The sequence below is a fragment of the Argopecten irradians genome, chromosome 6 (genome assembly GCF_041381155.1).
Source record: "Argopecten irradians isolate NY chromosome 6, Ai_NY, whole genome shotgun sequence".
Taxonomy (NCBI): domain Eukaryota; kingdom Metazoa; phylum Mollusca; class Bivalvia; order Pectinida; family Pectinidae; genus Argopecten; species Argopecten irradians.
Window position 1 is genome coordinate 26,200,886 of NC_091139.1, and position 22,595 is coordinate 26,223,480.

The window sequence follows — 22,595 nt, forward strand, 5'->3', positions numbered from 1 at the left end:
AGCATATACAGCTTCTCTCATATCGTTGGGGGTCTAGCTAGCATCTACAGCTTCTCTCGTATCATTGAGGGTCTAGCTAGCATATACAGCTTCTCTCATATCGTTGGGGGTTTAGCTAGTATATACAGCTTCTCTCGTATCGTTCGGGGACTAGCTAGCATATACAGCTTCTCTCATATCGTTGGGGGTCTAGCTAGCATATACAGCTTCTCTCATATCGTTGGGGATCTAGCTAGCATCTACAGCTTCTCTCGTATCATTGAGGGTATAGCTAGCATATACAGCTTCTCTCATATCGTTGGGGGTTTAGCTAGCATATACAGCTTCTCTCATATCGTTCGGGGACTAGCTAGCATATACAGCTTCTCTCATATCGTTGGGGGTCTAGCTAGCATATACAGCTTCTCTCATATCGTTGGGGGTCTAGCTAGCATATACAGCTTCTCTCATATCGTTGGGGGTCTAGCTAGCATATACAGCTTCTCTCATATCGTTGGGGGTCTAGCTAGCATCTACAGCTTCTCTCGTATCATTGAGGGTCTAGCTAGCATATACAGCTTCTCTCATATCGTTGGGGGTCTAGCTAGCATATACAGCTTCTCTCATATCGTTGGGGGTCTAGCTAGCATATACAGCTTCTCTCATATCGTTGAGGGTCTAGCTAGCATATACAGCTTCTCTCATATCGTTGAGGGTCTAGCTAGCATATACAGCTTCTCTCATATCGTTGGGGGTCTAGCTAGTCCTATATATTCTATTCCTTTTTCAGTATCTCCAGGTCGCTACAGAGTCTAGCTACTTCTCTGGAGCCGTTCAGGGTCTAGTGGCTTCTTTGTATCTTTGGAGTCTTGCTCAAGTCCCGGCTCTGACACCTCAGAGCCCCGTAATTCATCGTTTAAATATTTAGGTTGTAAGTTAATTATATGGATATGAGTGAGTAGCCCCTGATACGCCAAATTGTAGTCTTCAACTGTAGTGTAATAAACAGGTAAACTACTCTCTTGAGTGTTTGTTGTATATAAACGTAGCATTAAAACTAAGTATATGTCTAAGTAACATATTATTGATGCAGTTTCACCAGGTTAACCAAAAATGACAAAATATTTATTCAAGGCCATGATTATTTAAAAAACACAAAACACTTCTCCATAACCTATTGAAGATAAGAGATCATTTATGAACTTTATCGCATTGCGACATTCAAAAACATTTAAATAAAGGGCATATATGGCACAAATGTATCCATTGCTAAATGTTAGTATTTGCTTTTCTAAATGCGACACGATTTCATTAGAATTTTATAATAAATCACATTTGATAAATTGTTAGCTTAAGTGTTATAACTGTAGTGGAAGGTTGTATTATTGAAAAGTTTCCAGAACATAGTTCGGTTGTCGCGCGTTTCACCGGCGGTGTCGACTTAAATGAACTTCTCATAATCGTGATCTGGTAGAACCTGGGACCGTTTTCATAGGTTGTTTGGAATTTATCTGAAAATACATCCAATTAAACAGCTTATTCCAGTTAAGTAATAAGAGTAAACACAGATCTTTTGTAAGTTTGTTTTTAACTGATTGTAACTTTCGAAGAGAAGTGGTGAAAATATATACAGTCTTAGACATTTTTTAAAAACATCTTTGAGAGTCATGGCGAACAGAAATTAAACATTTTTATCACATTATTTGAAATCAACACGAAGAAGAACGAAAGCCGATTGGGCTAGTTTTGGTAGAACGGAAAAGAAATCGCGTTATTGCGAGAAACTTTCGCGTAATTACGCGATTTTTTTCTTCTACCAAAATGAGCCCAATCGGCTTTCGTGAAGAGTAAAAAAGCACATTATAGTTTATATTTCTAAAGTGACATGCAATATGTCATTCATGGCAGAACACAATATTTGAAAACTTTCACACAAGGGAGGTAACTGTTATATCCATAGGTGAAATTCATCTATTGAACGTGTTAGTTATTGAACTGCAAGCATCTGATCTGATCAAAACATGGTAATCCAGCGCAGGTAATCTATACAATTAAAATATCGTATGTGAATATGAGTTAGATTATACTTGACTGAATAATCATACAGTTAATTATGAAAAGAAAGCCTGTTGAATGAGTCGCTATCGTTGTTGGGTTTAAAACAATTGCTAGTCTGAAATAATGCATTACATAAGTTATACATAAGTTGTACATGAATAGGCACCAAAGTATAAAATGAAACTGAACCAATTTCATTAACCATTATTGTTTATTGAAAAAAAATAAAAAGAAACAAAATTACAAAGTTGTGTTTGTGTTCTAAAAACAATAACGCCAACAGAAACTTAAAATACAATCTTAAGTGTCTTTCTTTTGACGAAGTCATAAAAAAAAATACATACGTCCATTGTGATAAGAAATTGTGAAATTCCATGTAGAAACGTATTGCATTTCGTGTGATTCAGAAATACATCGACCGAACATAATAAATTATAACATAATATTTGTATATCTATAGATGCAAATACGAAATATTTATAGTCTTTGACTTTCTATAATGAATAAGATGCATATTTTTAATAATAGCATGATGAGGTTACCCTGTGAAGGTATGAATGTCCATATGAATTTCCACAAAAATACACTAGGAGACTGTTCAATTTTAAAATATGAGCGAGAGAAAGAAATACCTAGTTCTTTTTTGCCTTTTTCTAACCTTTGTGTTCACATTTTAAGTGTAAAACGGGTGTAATTAGACAATGTTTGCATTTATCTATGTGTAATCCCAACAAGAAAAATTTTCCAGTGGGAATCTCCAAAATTACAATGCATTATGGCATTCAGTATAATTCAGTAGACACACGTACATAGATCATTGTTATGTAAATTAACAGTGGTGCATTAATTGATTGAGTTATACAGTTGTTAGTAATCTACATTGTATGGTCGGCAAATGCTTTTGAGCTGTCACAGAAACGAACAATGGCCTAATGGTTTATAAATAGAACGATATGAAATAGTGAAATACCTGAATGATATGTCGTCAAGACACAAGTATGCACCTATTATCCTTTACATTAACCTGTTTTGAACAATCAACATTAAGTTAAAACGGATATCAACTCGGTCAAGGCAAAATGGTTTTAATTCTGTTTTTGCTCGGTTTTTGCAAACTGTGGTATAACTGCACTATTTATTTGTTAATCAAAATCGTAAATTATTTATCAATACCTTCTTTCACATATCATTGTTATTACATGAATGTTGTTGTAAATCCAAACCGGATTAGTCTGATGATAAACCTTACCTAATATCAAATCATTTTGTAATAAAATTGTTTTTACTTCAAACAGTTACATTCTCAAAATGAAATGAAAGAATAAATAAATTAAATGTTTCCATATATGGAATTTCATTCACCTAACATAAAATACATCATAATCGGAAATGGAGAGCAACATAAAAACTGAATGAGTACACAAATTTGTGTATTTGCATTACAATGAACATTTGTGCATGTGGATTTCAGTAGTCAACTACTGTATACGCAATAAGTATGTATTTAAACATTCAACTGATTTTGTTGATAAAACAATATGCTATAGCGGATGAAGTTTTGATAATCAAGATTATGTGAAACGAAAACTCTGGGCGGCAAGTAAAAAATACATTATTATTTAAGTCGTGTTTATGTATTTTAAATCAAAAGTATTTGTATGTATTAAAAACACAAAATAATAAAATATTAATTGACAGGTTATTTAAAATTAAACTGAATTGAAGACAAGGTAAAATTCATAGTAAAATTAATATAGTGAGTATATAAACAAATCTTTCAAGATTAAAAAAAGGGGAAAAAAAGAAAAAATAATAATGAAATGAAAGGAAAATTAATTGAATAGTACTAAGAAGTTGTTATGAATTATCATTATGCGTAAACATATAGAGAGAAAGTATATGTGCATATCAAAATTAAATATATAATCACAAAATATAGACACATTCAAGTGCGAAATTTCAATTTGTTCCAAATACTTTTCGTGAATTAAGATCCACAAAATAATTAGAAATTGATGAAATATAATCAAAATGATATCCTTACAGCCAAAAATTTTAAAATCGCTATAATTTAAAAATTTGTGATTTCGAGAAAAGATTAAGCAGCGAAGCTTACCGGCTATACGTTATATCAGTAGAGATACAGAGACATTTTGTATAATTATCATACATTTTCCGTTGGTTTGAAAGTAATATATAAGTTCTTGTTAAATATCCAAAACATATTTACAGAAAACATTTCAACGACTAGTATGGTATGAACATTTTCACCTTCATCATAATTTTAAATTACATATAAATACATTTTTGTATAATGTTTAATAAAAATAAAATGTGCATTGATTATTAACGTATTTCAAAACAAAAATTGCACAGTGTATTTATTCTACATTAAAACATAAACTAAAACAATGTAACATAAAATGAACATGGGCAGGTTAAAATCAATATGACATACTTCACAGAGGAGAATTTTAATTAATAACTTAAAAACTAATTAACTCATACAACCCTGAAATTTAACAATGGACTGTTCTAGTCTGTGATTTAGAAGACCCTTATTGTGTCTTCAGGGTTGAATAGATTAAACACATCTATTGAGCGGTGAACAGGCAATTGGTACAATCTAGCACCAATGGAAACAAAGCACATTGTATCTTTCTTTCATATAAAATATCTAGTTCGGTGCAGAAATGGATGAATTATCAATAGCTATTATCACAAGATGAATGAAGAATGCGTTCATGACATCATAAACAAACACATGTCTCTAGTTATACTAAAGTTATCGTCGCGACTTTTGGTGTAGTTGATATAATGCATTGACATAAATATGTAAATATATAGATATAGAAAATGATTCTAAATCTAAGATAGAATTATAGGTATGGCACTTTTTCCCTCTTCTGTAATTTAAGGTATTGGGTAACTATGATAAAGCCGCCATACAATTAATTTGCCATTTGTAGATCTAGAATTTATTATGCAAACTTAAACAACAATCAAAATAGAAAATTGAGATCCATCCTCGGCAACGTAGCTAATCTAATTCTGCATTTGCAAATTACAGTATTATCTGCCTTTGTTGGTATGTAATGATTACGACGTCATATTGTTTTTCTGAGCGTTATATAATTATTTTCAAAGACGGGATTACCTGCTTTTATTAGTACCAGTTCTCTCCGCTAGGTTGTGCTCATAAATACCACAGACTAGCGGAAAGTAGAAAAACTCTTCAGAAAATACTGACGTCACAATCGATATAAAAATGCAAGGGCAGATAACGCTGTATTAGTAAAGACGGAATATGGATTAACAAAACGTATGTAGGATTTTCATCTGGAACTGAGGATGACGGAGGTCAAGCCGTGTCGCAAGTATTGCATAGACATTTTTTGTTAAATTCCTAGACCTAAGGAATCGTAGTTAATGAACTTTCGTGGTTCCATTAGAAATCCCATTGGAATGTCCATTTGTGGTTTTATGGCTAACAGACCCATTGGAATGGTCTTCTGACTTTTTGGCTGCACCCAAACGCCTCTTTTTGATGTAAGCGTTAAGGTAGAAGTTACCAAACAATACAAGCATGCTAACCATGTACCTGAAAAGTTGATGATAATGATTACAATCACAATATTGATTTATTCGTATCATGCAAAAAACCCCGTTCATATCAAAATGACTGAAGCCAAAAAGGAAAATATTCAATATATATTCCAAATGTAATATGACCATTGTTGATAAAGTGTACAATAGATAATTAGTGTACATGTATTAAAGCAACGTCTAAATTGAATTGAAACAAGAGGCCCAGAGGGCCTGTATCGCTCACCTGGTTTTTTGTTTGTAATTATCACAAAAGTTTAATTTTAAATCACAACCATACAATGATGCTATTGATACCATACAAATATGCTATCCAATACATAGGTTCAGAGACAAAGTAAAAGTAATTTATATGAAAATAGTAGCCTAATTGACCTTTTTGACCTCGCATATATTGCCGTTTAAGGCCAGGGGGTAAGCCCTATCATTTGTACAATTTCAAATCCCAACCCTATAAGGATGCTATCATTGCATTATAAGTGCTCTTCCATTCTTAATTGCAGAGAAGTCGTTTATATGGAAATAGCTAAATTGACCCCTTTTGACCCCACCCTTCAGGCCCCCGGGGGGTCATCCCCATCATTTGCAAAATTTTGAATCCAAACCCTATAAGGATGTAACCATTGCATTATGAGCGCAATCCCATGTTAAGTTGCAGAGAAAAAGTCATTTATATGGAAATTGACCACTTTTGACCCCGCCCCTCAGGTCCCGGGGGTCAGCCCTATCATTTGCTCAATTTGGAATCCCCAGCCTACAAGGATGCTACCATTGCATTATGGGTGCTATACAATGCTTAGTTTCAGAGAAGAAGTCATTTATATGGAAATAGCCAAATTGACCCCTTTTGACCCCGCTCTTCAGGCTCCGGGGGGTGGGGGGGGGGGGTGTGGGGGTGGGTGGGTGGGGGGGGGGGTGAGCCCTATCACTTGCACAATTTTGAATTCCAACACTATAAGGATGCTACCATTGCATTATTGGTGCTATACCATGCTTAGTTTCAGAGAAGAAGTCGTTTATATGGAAATAGCCAAATTGACCCCTTTTGACCCCGCCCCTCAGGCCCCCGGGGGGTCAGCCCTATCATTTGCACAATTTGGAATCCCGACCCTATAAGGATGCTACCATTGCATAATGGGTGCTATACCATGCTTAGTTGCAGAGAAGAAGTCATTTATATGGAAATAGCCAAATTGACCGCTTTTGACCCCGCCCCTCAGACCCCCGGGGGGTCAGCCCTATCATTTGCGCAATTTGGAATTCCCGCCCTATAAGGATGCTACCATTGCATTATGGGTGCTATACCATGCTTAGTTACAGAGAAGAAGTCGTTTATATGGAAATAGCCAAATTGGCCCCTTTTGACCCCACCCTTCAGGCCCCCGGGGGGTCATCCCCATCATTTGCAAAATTTTGAATCCAAACCCTATAAGGATGTAACCATTGCATTATGAGCGCAATCCCATGTTAAGTTGCAGAGAAAAAGTCATTTATATGGAAATTGACCACTTTTGACCCCGCCCCTCAGGTCCCGGGGGTCAGCCCTATCATTTGCTCAATTTGGAATCCCCAGCCTACAAGGATGCTACCATTGCATTATGGGTGCTATACAATGCTTAGTTTCAGAGAAGAAGTCATTTATATGGAAATAGCCAAATTGACCCCTTTTGACCCCGCTCTTCAGGCTCCGGGGGGGGGGGGGGGGGTGTGGGGGGGGTGGGGGGGGGGGGTGAGCCCTATCACTTGCACAATTTTGAATTCCAACACTATAAGGATGCTACCATTGCATTATTGGTGCTATACCATGCTTAGTTTCAGAGAAGAAGTCGTTTATATGGAAATAGCCAAATTGACCCCTTTTGACCCCGCCCCTCAGGCCCCCGGGGGGTCAGCCCTATCATTTGCACAATTTGGAATCCCGACCCTATAAGGATGCTACCATTGCATAATGGGTGCTATACCATGCTTAGTTGCAGAGAAGAAGTCATTTATATGGAAATAGCCAAATTGACCGCTTTTGACCCCGCCCCTCAGACCCCCGGGGGGTCAGCCCTATCATTTGCGCAATTTGGAATTCCCGCCCTATAAGGATGCTACCATTGCATTATGGGTGCTATACCATGCTAAGTTTCAGAGAAGAAGTCGTTTATATGGAAATAGCCAAATTGGCCCCTTTTGACCCCGCCCCTCAGGCCCCCGGGGGATCAGCCCCATTATTTGTACAATTTTGAATCCCCACCCTATAACGATACTACAATTGCATTATGAGTGCTATCTCATGCTTAGTTTCAGAGAAGAAGTCGTTTATATGGAAATAGCCGAATTGGCCCCTTTTGACCCCGCCCCTCAGGCCCCCGGGGGATCAGCCCCATTATTTGTACAATTTTGAATCCCCACCCTATAACGATACTACAATTGCATTATGAGTGCTATCTCATGCTTAGTTTCAGAGAAGAAGTCGTTTATATGGAAATAGCCAAATTGACCCCATTTGACCCCGCCCCTCAGGCCCCCGGGGGGTCAGCCCCATCATTTGTACAATTTTGAATCCCCACTCTATAAGGATGCTACTATTGCATTATGGGTGCTATCCCATGCTTGGTTTCAGAGAAGAAGTTGTTTATATGGAAATAGCCAAATTGGCCTCTTTTGACCCCGCCCCTCAGGCCCCCGGGGGATCAGCCCCATTATTTGTACAATTTCGAATCCCCACCCTATAACGATACTACAATTGCATTATGGGTGCTATCCCATGCTTGGTTTCAGAGAAGAAGTTGTTTATATGGAAATAGCCAAATTGACCCCTTTTGGCCCCGCCCCTCAGGCCCCCGGGGGGTCAGCCCCATCATTTGTACAATTTTCAGTTAGTAGCCCATAAGGATGCTACCAGTCAAATTTTGTTGAAATCCGACCAGCGGTTATGGAGAAGAAGTCGATTGTTGACGGACGCCGGACGACGGATGACGGACGACGGACGCCGGACGCTGCGGTATCCCATAAGCTCACCTCGGTCCTTTGGAACAGGTGAGCTAAAAAACCTAGTATCATACATTCATTCAGGAACCGAAACTCCAGAATTAAAAAAAATCATAGATACCATGAAGAATTGGCAGGGACAAACGACAGATCAATAATTCAATACATTTCATTATACCGATATCAAATAAATAATTATTTAAACACCTTTGTAATGTCCATTACTGTCTAGCTATAACCATGGTCATTTATTTACTTTAACTTACACTATAGATTGAAATTAATGATGTAAAACCATAAATCAAATGGTGTGTAAGTAGGGGTTGTTTGTCAAACAGAAGAACTGAGCGAGAGAGTGAAGTCCGAATTACAGATTGGTTGTCGTCTGCTTGTGCGGAATAAAATAATGATGAAATTGAATGAACTGTTTTCATAACTTACATAACATACGATAACTTTTGTCGCTTAATTGTGATTTCTGCATTTAATAATCATCCTTTGTCACCATATCATTTAATCTTTAAGAAGACTCGTATTACCATATTTTATTGACTCTGCATATGTATAGTCACACCAGAGATAAACAGAAAACAGCATTTTGAGCTGAAGTAACACATACCATGTAAGTAAATACTGGCCCCACATTGGGTAGTCACATCCAGTGTATGTGGTCTGTAGTGTGTGATATAAGATAAGGGTAAACTGGATCTGTAACACATGGGGTATCAATTATATATAGGTAATCCATGAGTCATTAACTACTTTAAATTTCTACGAAATTCACTTAAATTTGACACATCCGTCATTTTACATGTCATCTAGTATGAGAAATATTTTTATGATACTTGTGAACTTAATTCTTTACATTTGTATTTGGGTTGTGGTTCATCTATGATACCGTGGTTTATTTTTCAAAAGTAGGTCACTGTGATCTATGTAATATTCAATTTATGTAAAATTTCAATATCCAAAATGTATCCTATGTTTCTATCATGTGCTCTGTGATAAAATTATCAAAACAAGTCTGCTATATTAGTACCGTATCAACATAATCACACTAGGACTATTCAACAAGTGATGTCAAATATTTACTTACTAGCTGAAATTTTGTGATGTATTTTTTCCACCAAAGTTTGCTCCTCATGGACGGAATGGCAGCTAGTGCATAATACAGGTACATAACGACATGGACGGAACAGTTTAAACTACTGGAGAACCAGGCTGTAACAATAGTAATTAATTATTATACATGGAAATAAAGACATGGACGGAACAGTTTAAACTACTGGAGAACCAGGCTGTAATGTAACAATAGTAATTAATTATTATACATGGAAATAACGACATGGACGGAACAGTTTAAACTACTGAAGAACCAGGCTGTAATGTAACAATAGTAATTAATTATTATACATGGAAATAACGACATGGACGGAACAGTTTAAACTACTGAAGAACCAGGCTGTAATGTAACAATAGTAATTAATTATTATACATGGAAATAACGACATGAACGGAACAGTTTAAACTACTGAAGAACCAGGCTGTAATGTAACAATGGTAATTAATTATTGTATATGGAAATAACTACATGGACGGAACAGTTTTAAATACTGGAGAACCCAACTGTAACAATATTAATTAATTATTGAACATAGAAATAACGAGATTAAAAAGAAAGTTTATTCAATGAATTGTAATTTAACGACAGCAAAAAACGACTGGACAATCTCATTTCCCATACACCCTCGTTTATATATTGATTTTGGTAAATATTGAAAATAATTTCTGAAGTTATAATTTTGACATGCCCAAACCTATTTCAAAGAAAAGATAAGTGTTTGAGTAGTCATAATATAGCATACACTTTCACAAAATTTTAACAGAAAATCAAGTTTAGACTGGTAGACGTATATATTTTTCAATTATGGACCTTTCTTCAGGTCCATATGGTGTCATAACGCCTTGGTAGAATCAAAGAGTGATCAAGGGCGTATTTTAGATTTTACCAAGGCGTTATAACACCATATGGACCGAATCAAAGGTTTTTGTTTTCTATATTAAACATGGCATTTAGTTCCTTTGACAATCCGATTTATATGTTAATATTACAGGAAGAACGATGGCTATATGACGTCACCCTGAAGAACTCAACGTATGGGTAATTATGTAACAGAAGGGATGTTGACTCGATGTTTCTAAAAATGGAAATACCGAGTAAATATGTAATATATTGATCGTCACATGACCATGTACATGTATTAACCAATGTGACTAGAGGAAAATCAAAGCATACCTAATATTAAGATGTAATTTGCATTACAAAACGTTATAGTGTTAGTGTTACACTGAATAGCAAATATGAAGAAAATAAGCTTTACGAATCCACTAACATATCAAAGATGAAAAATATGAGTGGGCGAAGTTTCACTTATTATGCTTATATATGTCAACAAGTGTGTAACCAAAGCAAAATATCGGAATACAAATAACTAGACTTAAGATACATAATGCGAACATAATCTCATCGCAATTTGAATAATGACTAAGCAAAGTATACCCAAGAAAAAATATCGATGGTTACAAAAACACATAGTGAGTACTTACACTGGCCACCAGGTAGGTAAGTAGTTACCCACCACCAGATATTGAGCATGCTGGAGTGGTGATACACGTGCAGGAATGTAATCTGGTCATTCTTCTTTCGTAGTACCATTAATACTGTATCCATAAATTCTAACAACTTGGAGATAAAATACCACCAAAATACATTCGCTATCTGCAATATGAAAACATACATTTAGGTTTTATTTCATTCGAGTTTAATTTTTTCGATATTTAAGTATGTAAAGTCCAGTCTATTATTTCGGAATGGGAATAAAAAGTATTCTCAAAGCAACACTTTAACCTGTCAAATGATACCTTACAACCGGTGATATTTTGCGGGTCAACATTTTCGTGGTTTTGACTTAAACGAGAATATCAAATTTCACAATTTCAATATAATTTAGCAACTTTTAGCTTGCTAAACAGAAATACAGTAAAACAAGGTTATAGCGAACCTCTGGGAACTGGGAAAATTACTTCGTTATAAACATACTTCATTATATACATATTACAAACATGTAATATGAGCACTGACTGGGGATAAAATCAATCAATTACTTTATAACTATGAATTCGTTGTAAGCGTATTCATAATAAACATGTTTTATTGGACACGTACAAAATTATGCCATATCAAACATGTTTACAGTGAATTCATGTTTATGACGAACATGTTTACAGTTAATTCATGGTTTCTTCTTACAGCTTTAGGTGGTTATTCTAAACGAACCTGTTTACAGTGAATTCATGGTTATAACGAACCTGTTTACAGTTAATTTATGCTTATTACGAACCTTTTTACAGTTAATTCATGGTTATAACACACATGTTTAAAGTGAATTCATAGTTATAACGAATCTGTTAACAGCGAATTCATGGTTATAACAAACCTGTTTACAGATAATTCATTATAATAACGAACCTATTAACAGCGAATTGTTATAACGAACATGTTAACAATGAATTAATAGTTATAACGAACCTGTTAACAGCGAATTCATGGTTATAACGAACATGTTTACAGTGAATTCATAGTTATAACGTTGTCAAAATTCCTTTACAGTGTTTTACTTTAATTATAATACACCACTCAAAACGATTTAAATGACCTTGAGAAATCATATTTTTCATTTTGATATCTCCTCTTTTATCTCAAAGATAGTTTATCGTACGACCATGGCCATGGTCCTAAATGACCTTTGCTATCTATACCTTTTATGGGCCGTCAAACTCCAACAAACAAATTTTTAACATGTCATTGAACGAATTTTATCGACCACAGCAATGTCCCGCGTAATTACCAATGCATCTTTTCGCGAACACAGGCCGCTAAACAGTGATATATATAGCACATTCCTTCTTCAGATTACGGATTTGAAACCGTTTAAACAACTATGATTGACAGATCAATGTGAGCACCTGAAGAAAACTTCTATTTATCGAAGGATTTTTACATATTGTAATTATTGATTATTAGAGCAGAGCATGAACTGTGCAGTTCATGTCTATCAATGACTAATGTTGTGAGATTTGTTCACAAAAGATTTAAATAATACAGGCTAACAGTATGAAACGACTTTGAGATAAAAATACTGTAGACGTAACCCAAGGTCCATGGCTTACTTTAATGTAGAGTGACTCGTCTACTTGTGTTAATCTAACGGTGGAAAATCTGGTAATTCTACAGGTAAAGACGACATGCTCTTGTTGTAGTTTCAATGTTTATTTTGGTAGCATACGCCTTCACAACCGCTAGGGTCACATCAGGAGTGGTGGCACAGGTGAAATCAGAATCAATAAAAGTAATATGTGAAATCACTTACTCAAGGGAGCTGGTTGCTTGGTTGGTCAGAATTAACGTCCTATTAACAGCTAAGATCATTCAAGGACAACCTCCCCTGTATGCATTGTTCTGTCGTTTCGTATTGCAAGAGTAACCTCTCTTGCTTGTCGGTATCCATTGTGACGTCATTATTTTTGAGCGAAATTGGCGTCATTTTTTCCGAAATGTATGACGTAACGCTCGCAACCACATGACGTCACAATCAATACCTTCCAACAAGGGTAGATAACTCTGTAATGTGCAACTACAGAATAATGCGTATGTGAATGTTTGCTGAGGTATATTCATGTTGTTTGACAGTGAGCCTTTTACTTGTATGAACAGTGAAAAAGCGAAGACAAACTATAGTGCATAAATCATGTAGTCTAATCTTGTATTGAGACCTACCCGGATTTCCGCTGGATTCTTGTGTGTATCTTGGTTATATGGACAACACCAAAAGTCTTCTTTAAAATAACCAATATCATATCCACTGGCAACAATCTGAAACAATAATTCAGCAAGATTAACAGAATCACAATATACAAATACGGTCAAATCTGCTATAAAGGACACCATAAATCCCATTTGGTATAATTCATTATATAGTTGACCTAGGTATAAAGAACACTCGTATATAAAGGTGGAGAGCTATCTGCATAGTTAAGAATTTAACGCTAAATTCGCGAAAGATAATACCTCGCAAATTTTATCAAAATTTCGATTTTCACATAAATTGTATTATATCATCTTCTATGAATAATGTTTTCAAATGCTACAAAGACAAATATTTAAAAGATATCCCTGTCAAACAGTAAATCGCAAAACTTTACACCCTCAAAATTTAGGAACTATACAGTACATTTAGTAGTCAAATATATAAGATTGATCAAACGACTCACCTCTATCAGTAAATATAAAGACAGGAAAACTAAGCCGAAGTTGTACACTATCATAAAGTTCTTTAAATCAAACGGTTTTCTGTCCTTCATCACTTTCGGACCAATGATAACGAAGGCTATGTATGACGCTGTGAGGATCCATACGTGCAGTGGATTGTCATCCAGTAGAAACCAATGCCGCGTACGGGGGTCTGCGGAATTGGAATAAAAAGTAGGAAAGTTAAACAGTAAAATATCAATGAAGCTATATAAAATGTCAATTTATTAACTTCACACATGTATCATTGTACAGTAGGTAGGATGAAAATGATAGTTTGCTAAAATTGTTAATGCTTCACGAAAGCTTTGTCTTATGTAGTTACATATATAACATTAAAAAAGTGAAAAAATATCCTGGTCACGGTAACAGGAACTGTATCATTTTGAGATTATTTTTTGATTCGGAGAACATTGGTATTTAGCATTGTTAAATATCAATGATGGATTTTATTTAAAGATAATAAAACGCATATCCAATCTAATACAATATCATCTTCTAAAGTATCTTTACTTTTTCTGTGGTCCACCTTTTTATTTCTAAGTAAAAATGTGTATCTTACCTCTGGATGACTTCCCTTCTTCATAAGCCTGCAGTATACTGCTTACAATGGAACCGTTATACATGGTGCAGCTTCTGAAATACCAGAGACAATTTTTTGTTTTTCAAATGTTTGGAATATTCGCCTTTCAAGACACATTGCATGTTGGTTTATTTTCAATGGGAAAATATTTTGATTATTTCGTGGGTATTCGTGAGATCGTGAAATTAATATGCATAATATTTTTCTCAAATAACAGATATATTATCTTTTATCCTAGAACTGCCCTCCCATACTGACGGTTAACTACTGCCGGAAAAATTGTGCTTTATTCGTCAATACAAAATGCTTTATTCGTCAATACGATCACGTGGATTCGTTCCATATCTGATGGAACTTTTCTCATATTTGACAAATAACTTTAACCGAAACGCATTCAATTTTGCTAAAAGGTAACGTCACATTCACCGGATTGACATCATTTTTACGATATCGAAAATCTCGAATGGCGGTGTCGTCTTTTTCATGGCTCATGGCAATGGTATGTTCTGTAAAGTAATTCTTCGGTGGTTTTTTTTCTAATATTTTATTTTGTTTTGTTATATCAAACAATGAATAGAATTACTGGAACTGTTTGCAAATGTACTTATATATATCCCACGGAAGTAAAAAGGAGTACACTCTCATTCGGTTTGGTGAATGAATCTTTTCCTCTGCATCAAAGAAGTGTCGCTTCGAGCGAAACCAATCAAATAACTGGCAATTTGCTTTTCGTCTTGAATGTCATAATGGTTGCAGGATAAACACAGCTCTTCATGAAAAGCCGATATGACTAGGCAAAGCTTCGTCATCTCTGCTTTCCTAAGTATCGCACCAAAATAAACCTTGTAATGTAAGATACTAACCATGTATTCTATATTGGTCTAGCTAGATATGGCACCTGTATAGATCTACATTAGCTTATCTGGAATATTCCTTTGTGTGCAATACATTAAATCCATCCACCTAGCAGCGGTATTGACCGTACTCTAATGTTAGTGTATGAGGGGGAATGGGTTATTGAATTCTGATCGGTATAAAATGGTCGGCGTACGTCAGCAGGCAATGTTTGTATATCATACAGTAGAATATCACAGGCCAATACTGATATTGCGCAGCCAATGGATCTGTAACCCGAAGGCGAAACAGTGTGTCTTATTTATAGAGTATTAGCGAGTGGAGCCAAATACGACACAAAATGCATCATATTTTCATAGCTCTAAGTAATCTAAACAGTCCTGTCGTAGTGCAGAGAAAGGGTAGTTTCGAATTCTCTGAATTATTTGTTACATATTGAAGAGGACACTCTAGAGCTTTCATTTGTCAAAAGAAGATATTCATGAATGGCCGAAGCACGCAAGTCTTGAATAGCGTTTACTCCTGTTTTATGTTTGTAAAATATATCTGTGGTTATTTGCATAATCAGAACATTTACAGATCAAACGCATGATTCTTTAGAATCAACAGCCAAGAAATCGTGATTTTAGCTAACTTAATAGCTTTATGTTTTAAAGTAATCATTATTTAATGAGATGTATGTTTATTATTTAATCGTATCAAAATTAGACATTTTTCAAACATGAAAAGAAGGCTTAATCATCCATAAATGAGTGAGATGCAAACTGATTAAAGAGCACGAAATCAGATTGAATGAGATGTTGTATTCAATTATGAGAGAAATGTAATTATTATAAGATACTCGTTCATAGGTTCAAGGATAATATAATATTTGTATTCTGATAGACTGTTTACATCGTCACAAACAACCCCGGACCGGCAATAGAAAAGATAAAAACCAATGAGATAATGTAGGTCGAGATAATGAAGGTCGAGTAGCATATTGTAACATTACCGGCAAAATGAACTAGGATTTATACTACCAATTGAAGTATACACATACATGTAATATTTTCACCTTAGAAGTTTTCACCTCTGATGTTGTGAAATTGGCGAGCTTGCCACTCTTAGTGGGGCGTGAACTTAAAGAAAGTGTGGGTGTCGCGGAACTGTACTTAGTGACCAGGTAGCTCAATCGGTAGAGCATCCCATGGCCAACTAGTGTTCAGATGACTCCGGTTAGGATGTCTCGGGTTCGGACCCTAGTCTGGCCTCCACATCCCCCCTCTCCTATTTCATACATATATAAAGTGAGTCGAGGTCATACAGATCCTACGTAAGTAGGTTACTTCAAACTTTTATATCTAATACTTTTTATCGCAATAAGATTAGAACCTGGATTGTCACGTCGTTTATCTATACACCTAAAATGTATGGTGCCGAGTACGTGTTGATATTAGCCTTTCTAACAATAAGTCCAGACCAGACTAATATAGAATCTAATCGCTTCACAACATTTAAATACAATCGAATTTGTGCATGTGAAGGACTTCCATTCATACTAACAAGGTCACCATTTAATAATTTTAATTCTAGTGTAAAATGTACCTGCTTTGAAAGATAATGCATTTGTTATATGCAATTTGTGGTCAGTAAGTACTATAATTTTGAATTATATTTCAACAATGAATGTTTAAGGCATCACCCTAGTAAGTTAATAATAAAGTGGGACATCAGGACCCTTTTCTCCTGTGGTGCTACGTACGTATAACAGTGATCCGTCCTGAAAACTCAACTTACAATTGACAGGTCAATTTAATCACAATTGTAACAAGACCAGTAGTTGATTCATTTTCGGGCGACCAAGACTTATGAAAATACTAAAATGGTACCTAAAGGGTAACAAGAAATATTTTCAAATTAACAATGTCATCAATAATGACATTAATCGTTAGGTGTCTAACACCTCAAAGTAACACCTCAAGGTAAGTCATAAATAATGTACGGCATTTCTTTCTGTCAGTGAGAAACCCCTTTCACAAAGACTTGGTGATTGGTGTCATCAACACTGAGAATACCTATTCTTTGTGAACACCATTATAAAGGGTAATGATAATGATACAAAGCAATGAAACCAATGATAATGGTGCAGCTTTTCAAACAGTCAATATTTTGTCCTCGATGTTGTTTTTTTCTGAATTTCTTATAAACGACGTAAAATATCATTGTGATGTCAATGGTTCTTTGTGATGGATGTGAAAAATGGTGCATTATAACTACTTATGAAAATATTTCATGATCAAAAATCGAAAAGTGAACATTACATTTTGCTATGTCATCCTACATTCTTTAATGAACATACTACATAAAATGAAGTATTTGTTTATTTCTTTTTATATTTTATTTTGCCCAATAACCTTTTTCTGCTTAAGCCCTTCAAAGTTTCATTGAATTTGGGCAGGTAGGGCGTTAGAGTCCATTCAATACGTATAACTCGTTTTTATTGCATTCATTTTGTAAGGCATGTTATGGAAATGGTGATTCGGACATTTCAAAAGAAATAATTTTACGCGCAAATATACGCCTTTGAGCTTACCAGACTCTGAATAAGTCAGTCAGTCAATGACTGTACAAAACAACATACAAAGACGTGTCTCGTCAAGCCCATGACATATTCAAGGTCTTTAATTACGTCTGTCGCTATTTATTCTTAGATATCAAAACATTTCGAATCATTGTCTGAAATCTCTTTTTTCTTTAGTGGTTTGTTTGTTTTCTCCATTTAATTAGCGTTCTATAAGCAGTCGGTGTCATTGAAGTACGCGCCAGATTTAGGAGATGGGACTAAACTGGAGTAGCTGGAGAAAAACCGCCAACTCACGGTCCATATCTGATCCCAGGTCTCTGTCATGGTGGATACTTTTATGCCTTTTATAGAAAACTGGCAGGGTTTTTTTTCACAGACGATCCTAACCCGGACAGATACGTGACATTTTGTTTTGATGGGAGGAGGGCTGCGCTGGTCAATCATTTCTACTGAAGCGGAAAATATTTACTCAACAATTTAATCGGTCTCCCCCTGTATCGGTCTTTTGAAACATTTTCTTAGCGTAACGATTATGATGGGTTGTATTTCACCCGTGAAAGAGATGATAAAGAACTTTAACTATACTGTGTACGGGAATGACTTAACAAAAACGGAATCATAACAAGACTTTGGTTGTCATTTTGTTTTGACAAATGATGTTCACATGAACATGGATTTGTTGGAGGAATACTTTATGTATAGATTATTTTTGCATACTATAATTATCTTCGTTGTCACAAAACAGCACAGGCGACATTACAATAAATGCCTTACTTCGTATGCAGACAAACATAAATTCATTGACATTTACCACATATTGTTTATGCGTATAAATGCCTTTACATTTATTGGCCAGTGCCTACATAGGATGACTATTTATACACATTAATTGTGGTATAATAATGTTTACAAAAATCGTTAATCAATATAACAATTTTGTTGTGGCGTATTGTTTGCTTCCATTTGTAATTTTACGTGTGTATTGTCGATCTTTGATAGTGTTGGAATGCGATTTTTTTCACTTTTTTTTGTATGGAGAAAGAAGGTAATTATAAGATGTTGGGTATGATGCAGAATGTGTAGATAAGGAATTTAAGAACTTTTGTTAAGTATGTTCTCGGGATAACAAAACGAGACCTGAAATATCCTTAAACATATACAAATATGGCTCTACATTTTTCTAGGCGCGACTGACTCATGCATCATTGTACATATTTGTGTCACTGTGCATGACCATGGTACGTGTTAATATCAAGACATATCTATAATGATAATGGGGAAATCTCCAACACGCACTGATTAATAATGATAATAATTTTTAAGCTGATTACTGGCGGGCTATATATATTGGTGTGTCGACAAGCCGACACTCGTGTGTGTTCTACTGTAAATACTTAAGTATTATTATAGCCCAGTATAGTGTGTCCTTGGGAGAGTCTAGTATTACAAAGAGTTTCGATTCTAAAGCTCAAACACAAACAGCCCTGTCCACACATCAACAACAGTTTTATAAATAGGTATAAACATTCAGAACTGAATTATTTCCAGTTCTTACATCCGATATACTCTATAATAAGCAGATACTTCACTTTATACAATAAAATGTAACATAACACGTGTTTGTTTAAAATTCGTGAAAGCATGGTCATATTTATGGGTGTAACCAGAAAATTACATGTATATAGTAGAGTTCGTGACAGATCTTAGTTCAAAACTGTTCAACATAATTTTGAATATTTCATGCTTAAATAAGAAAATAAAATTCATAAATATATAATGGTCTATAAATATCTACTGTATGTACATGTATGATAAGAATGTACAAACTTACCTGAGCCAGGGATGTCAATGAGTAGAAGTGCACAAAAATAACTTATTAATAAGTTAGCTTTGCATTTACATGTAAAATGTCAATATACACATGTATATTGATTAATATTTTTTTGTATTCGGAATAATGTTTTCGACTTTAGCTCTTTTGCCACAACTTTGGTTTGATACTTCTTCAGCATTACATGTGTTTACCGTGTGTCCAAGCAAATAAATCAATAAATATTATATATAGAACTTAACTAATATATATATATTTATAGAACACTTCTGACATTACCCACCTTTGCCGGCTGCAATATATTCCCTTTATACACCTGTAATTAAGAAAAATACAGGTATTTACCTGTAATTAAGAAACACAGGTAGGTATAATTTTCCAAAGTGATATGTGGACAGACTGAACTCCTCGTGGTATATGCCGGGTATGTAGTAACACATGTGTTATCCGGTTCTAATACTAGTGTTGCCTCAACATGACCCGGCGTGTGTCGTTAGGGGCCAAAAGTAGGTCAATGTCAGCACGTAATAGCCGCTTTTCACTCACTACCATGAACACCGCTGTTATATTTACACAAAACACACTTGTACACATTCATTGATTGTGATGTACATGAATGGCGTAGAATGCACTTGTACTTTGAACATGGCGCGATGTACGTGTGGGTGTATACACACGCGTTGTTCACAACCTCATAGAATCTGTACTACACGTTGTAACCTCACGCACACAAATCATAAAAAAGAAAATCAGTGATTTATGCAGTACCTTCCGGTAGCACATGTAAACTGACCACATGATAATTCCATTTAACGTCATGGAACTGTTTTACATATTATCAGTGCACGTGGTAACTGATGCAGCGTGTGGCCATGGGCGTACGGTATACAGAATCACGCCCTATTATCACGCGGCAGCAGTGTACAAAAGTGTAAAAACAACAGTTGAAAAAGCAAGAGATATCACGTTATCTAAAACAATATACAATCTGCATATCATTACTTAAATCTGTACTGAAATCAGCATTTTTACTTATGACACTCGCACTTGTATCTCGTATACATATTATGAGCACTAATATAAAGTTGTACGTATATATATATTAATCTGGTTACAAGTTTATAGCTTTATTGACAATAGTACAGTGACGTGAAAATATCAATTGTCGTCATGTGGCAATCTAGGCTCTAGCTAAAAGAGAACTGGTGTATGTAAATTGGCAATTTTAGCACATTTTATATTGTAAATTGTAATTGATCACAAGGGATGTCATTTGACGCTAAATTGACCATTGTAATAGACTATATTACTGGACGAACGAACTATATTTCAGGGACGCAAATCTATTATGACCTTTTACTAAAAGGTCACTTACTGCAACTTAACATAAAGCCTAAAAGGCTTTTAGGCTTTATGTTTAGTTGCAGTAAGTGACGTAATCAGGTATATTATCGATTAGACGTGATTTTCGACATTGTCTACTAATGACGGCTCTCGTGTTTATTTTATCACCTTATCAACTGCCGTAAATATTTGAAAACAGATAAGAAAAATAAACCACGTTCACCAAAAGTTTAAAAAAGGTGCGGCGAACTTCGGAAGGCGGTAAATTAAATCATGTTTAGGGTCATTACACATAATATGCCTGAATATCATCCAGTGGTTATATAAATAGAAACAGAATTCCGAAGAATAGAGCGAACAATGATACAGTTATACTGACATCTGTACGTCTTTCAATTATATCTAACTATAAATTATATCTGTTCTACTTTTCATAAGTCTGAATTTCGCGTTAACGTTACATGTCTCGGGTAAATGTAAAGTTTGGCGTTACTTGCCTCGGGTAAATGTTAAGTTTGGTGTGACTTGCCTCGGGTAAATGTAAAGTTTGGCGTTACTTTACGAAATTGTCTATATATGAGGACTGTGGTAGTCTATGTTATATGACTTGTTTACACTGAAATCTAAGTGAACGCGTCGATCAATTGAAGAGAAGTGATTCAGAAAGTCAACAAAAAGGTAAAAACCATTTAGTTTGTTAGCATATGTGTAAGTTTCCGTAGACAGAGAGAAAACATAGAAGGTGGGTGTGTCCTGTATTCTCAACCTTAGAAAGGATCGAGGTTGTGTAGAACTGGATATGACCAGTTCAACGGGACGGTCTGTGATTTTATACGGGTGACCGCATTCTTACAAGAGATTCAGTGAATGAAAAGTCAAAATGCGACGCATGTAATACAGGTGGCATTGAAATGAGAGCTAGTTTTTCACGTCAAGAGTAAATATTGTAAACAGTAAAAAGCGAAAACGATTGGGAAAGAACCATCTTCGATAATCTAGCGGTTACTATTATTCACGTTAGTGGGTATACCGATAGTGATAGTAACCTCTGGAGTATCGAGGATGGGGAAGAATAAGCAGAAACAAAATGTTAAGGTGATGACAGCTTAGATTAAAAATAAAACCATTAAATACATTGTACATACATGTACCTGTACACTCCTCTTGATAGCTTTAACTCCACTATCTCTATAAATATTCATAAAGGATGGTAGAGTTTAGTCCCCGCGGTTATAATATGACCTAACGCGCCATGTGTTCGGTAACCTGAGTAACGCTGTCATCATGACCCACATACATACATTGTAAAGACCTACTGGGAATAGGTATGCTACCAGAGGAATTCGGAATTGCTTTATGTATGTCATGTAATGTTATTGAAGAATATACATGTAATTATTATTTGCAGTTTTTATTTAGCCTTGAGAAA

General features: G+C 35.2%; 1 protein-coding gene across 4 annotated transcripts; it reads right to left on the reverse strand.

Annotated features, from left to right (window-relative positions):
- Positions 1–2,979: 2,979 nt before the first annotated feature.
- LOC138325466 (very long chain fatty acid elongase 5-like) lies at positions 2,980–20,711 on the reverse strand. 4 transcript variants are annotated; one of them, XM_069271143.1, is made up of 8 exons: positions 20,168–20,683; positions 14,550–14,623; positions 13,951–14,141; positions 13,457–13,552; positions 11,227–11,398; positions 9,716–9,840; positions 9,239–9,327; positions 2,980–5,638 (listed from the first exon to the last, which is right to left on the reverse strand). In XM_069271143.1, exons 1-8 carry the CDS (start codon positions 20,260–20,262, stop codon positions 5,464–5,466), a joined length of 1,017 nt encoding a protein of 338 aa, XP_069127244.1. In that variant the 5' UTR covers positions 20,263–20,683; the 3' UTR covers positions 2,980–5,463. The 4 variants fall into 4 exon arrangements, with proteins under 4 accessions (XP_069127244.1, XP_069127246.1, XP_069127247.1 ...); XM_069271145.1 differs by having other exon boundaries at positions 20,106–20,671; XM_069271146.1 differs by lacking the exon at positions 20,168–20,683 and adding an exon at positions 19,823–20,010.
- Between the last annotated feature and the right edge of the window lie 1,884 nt (positions 20,712–22,595).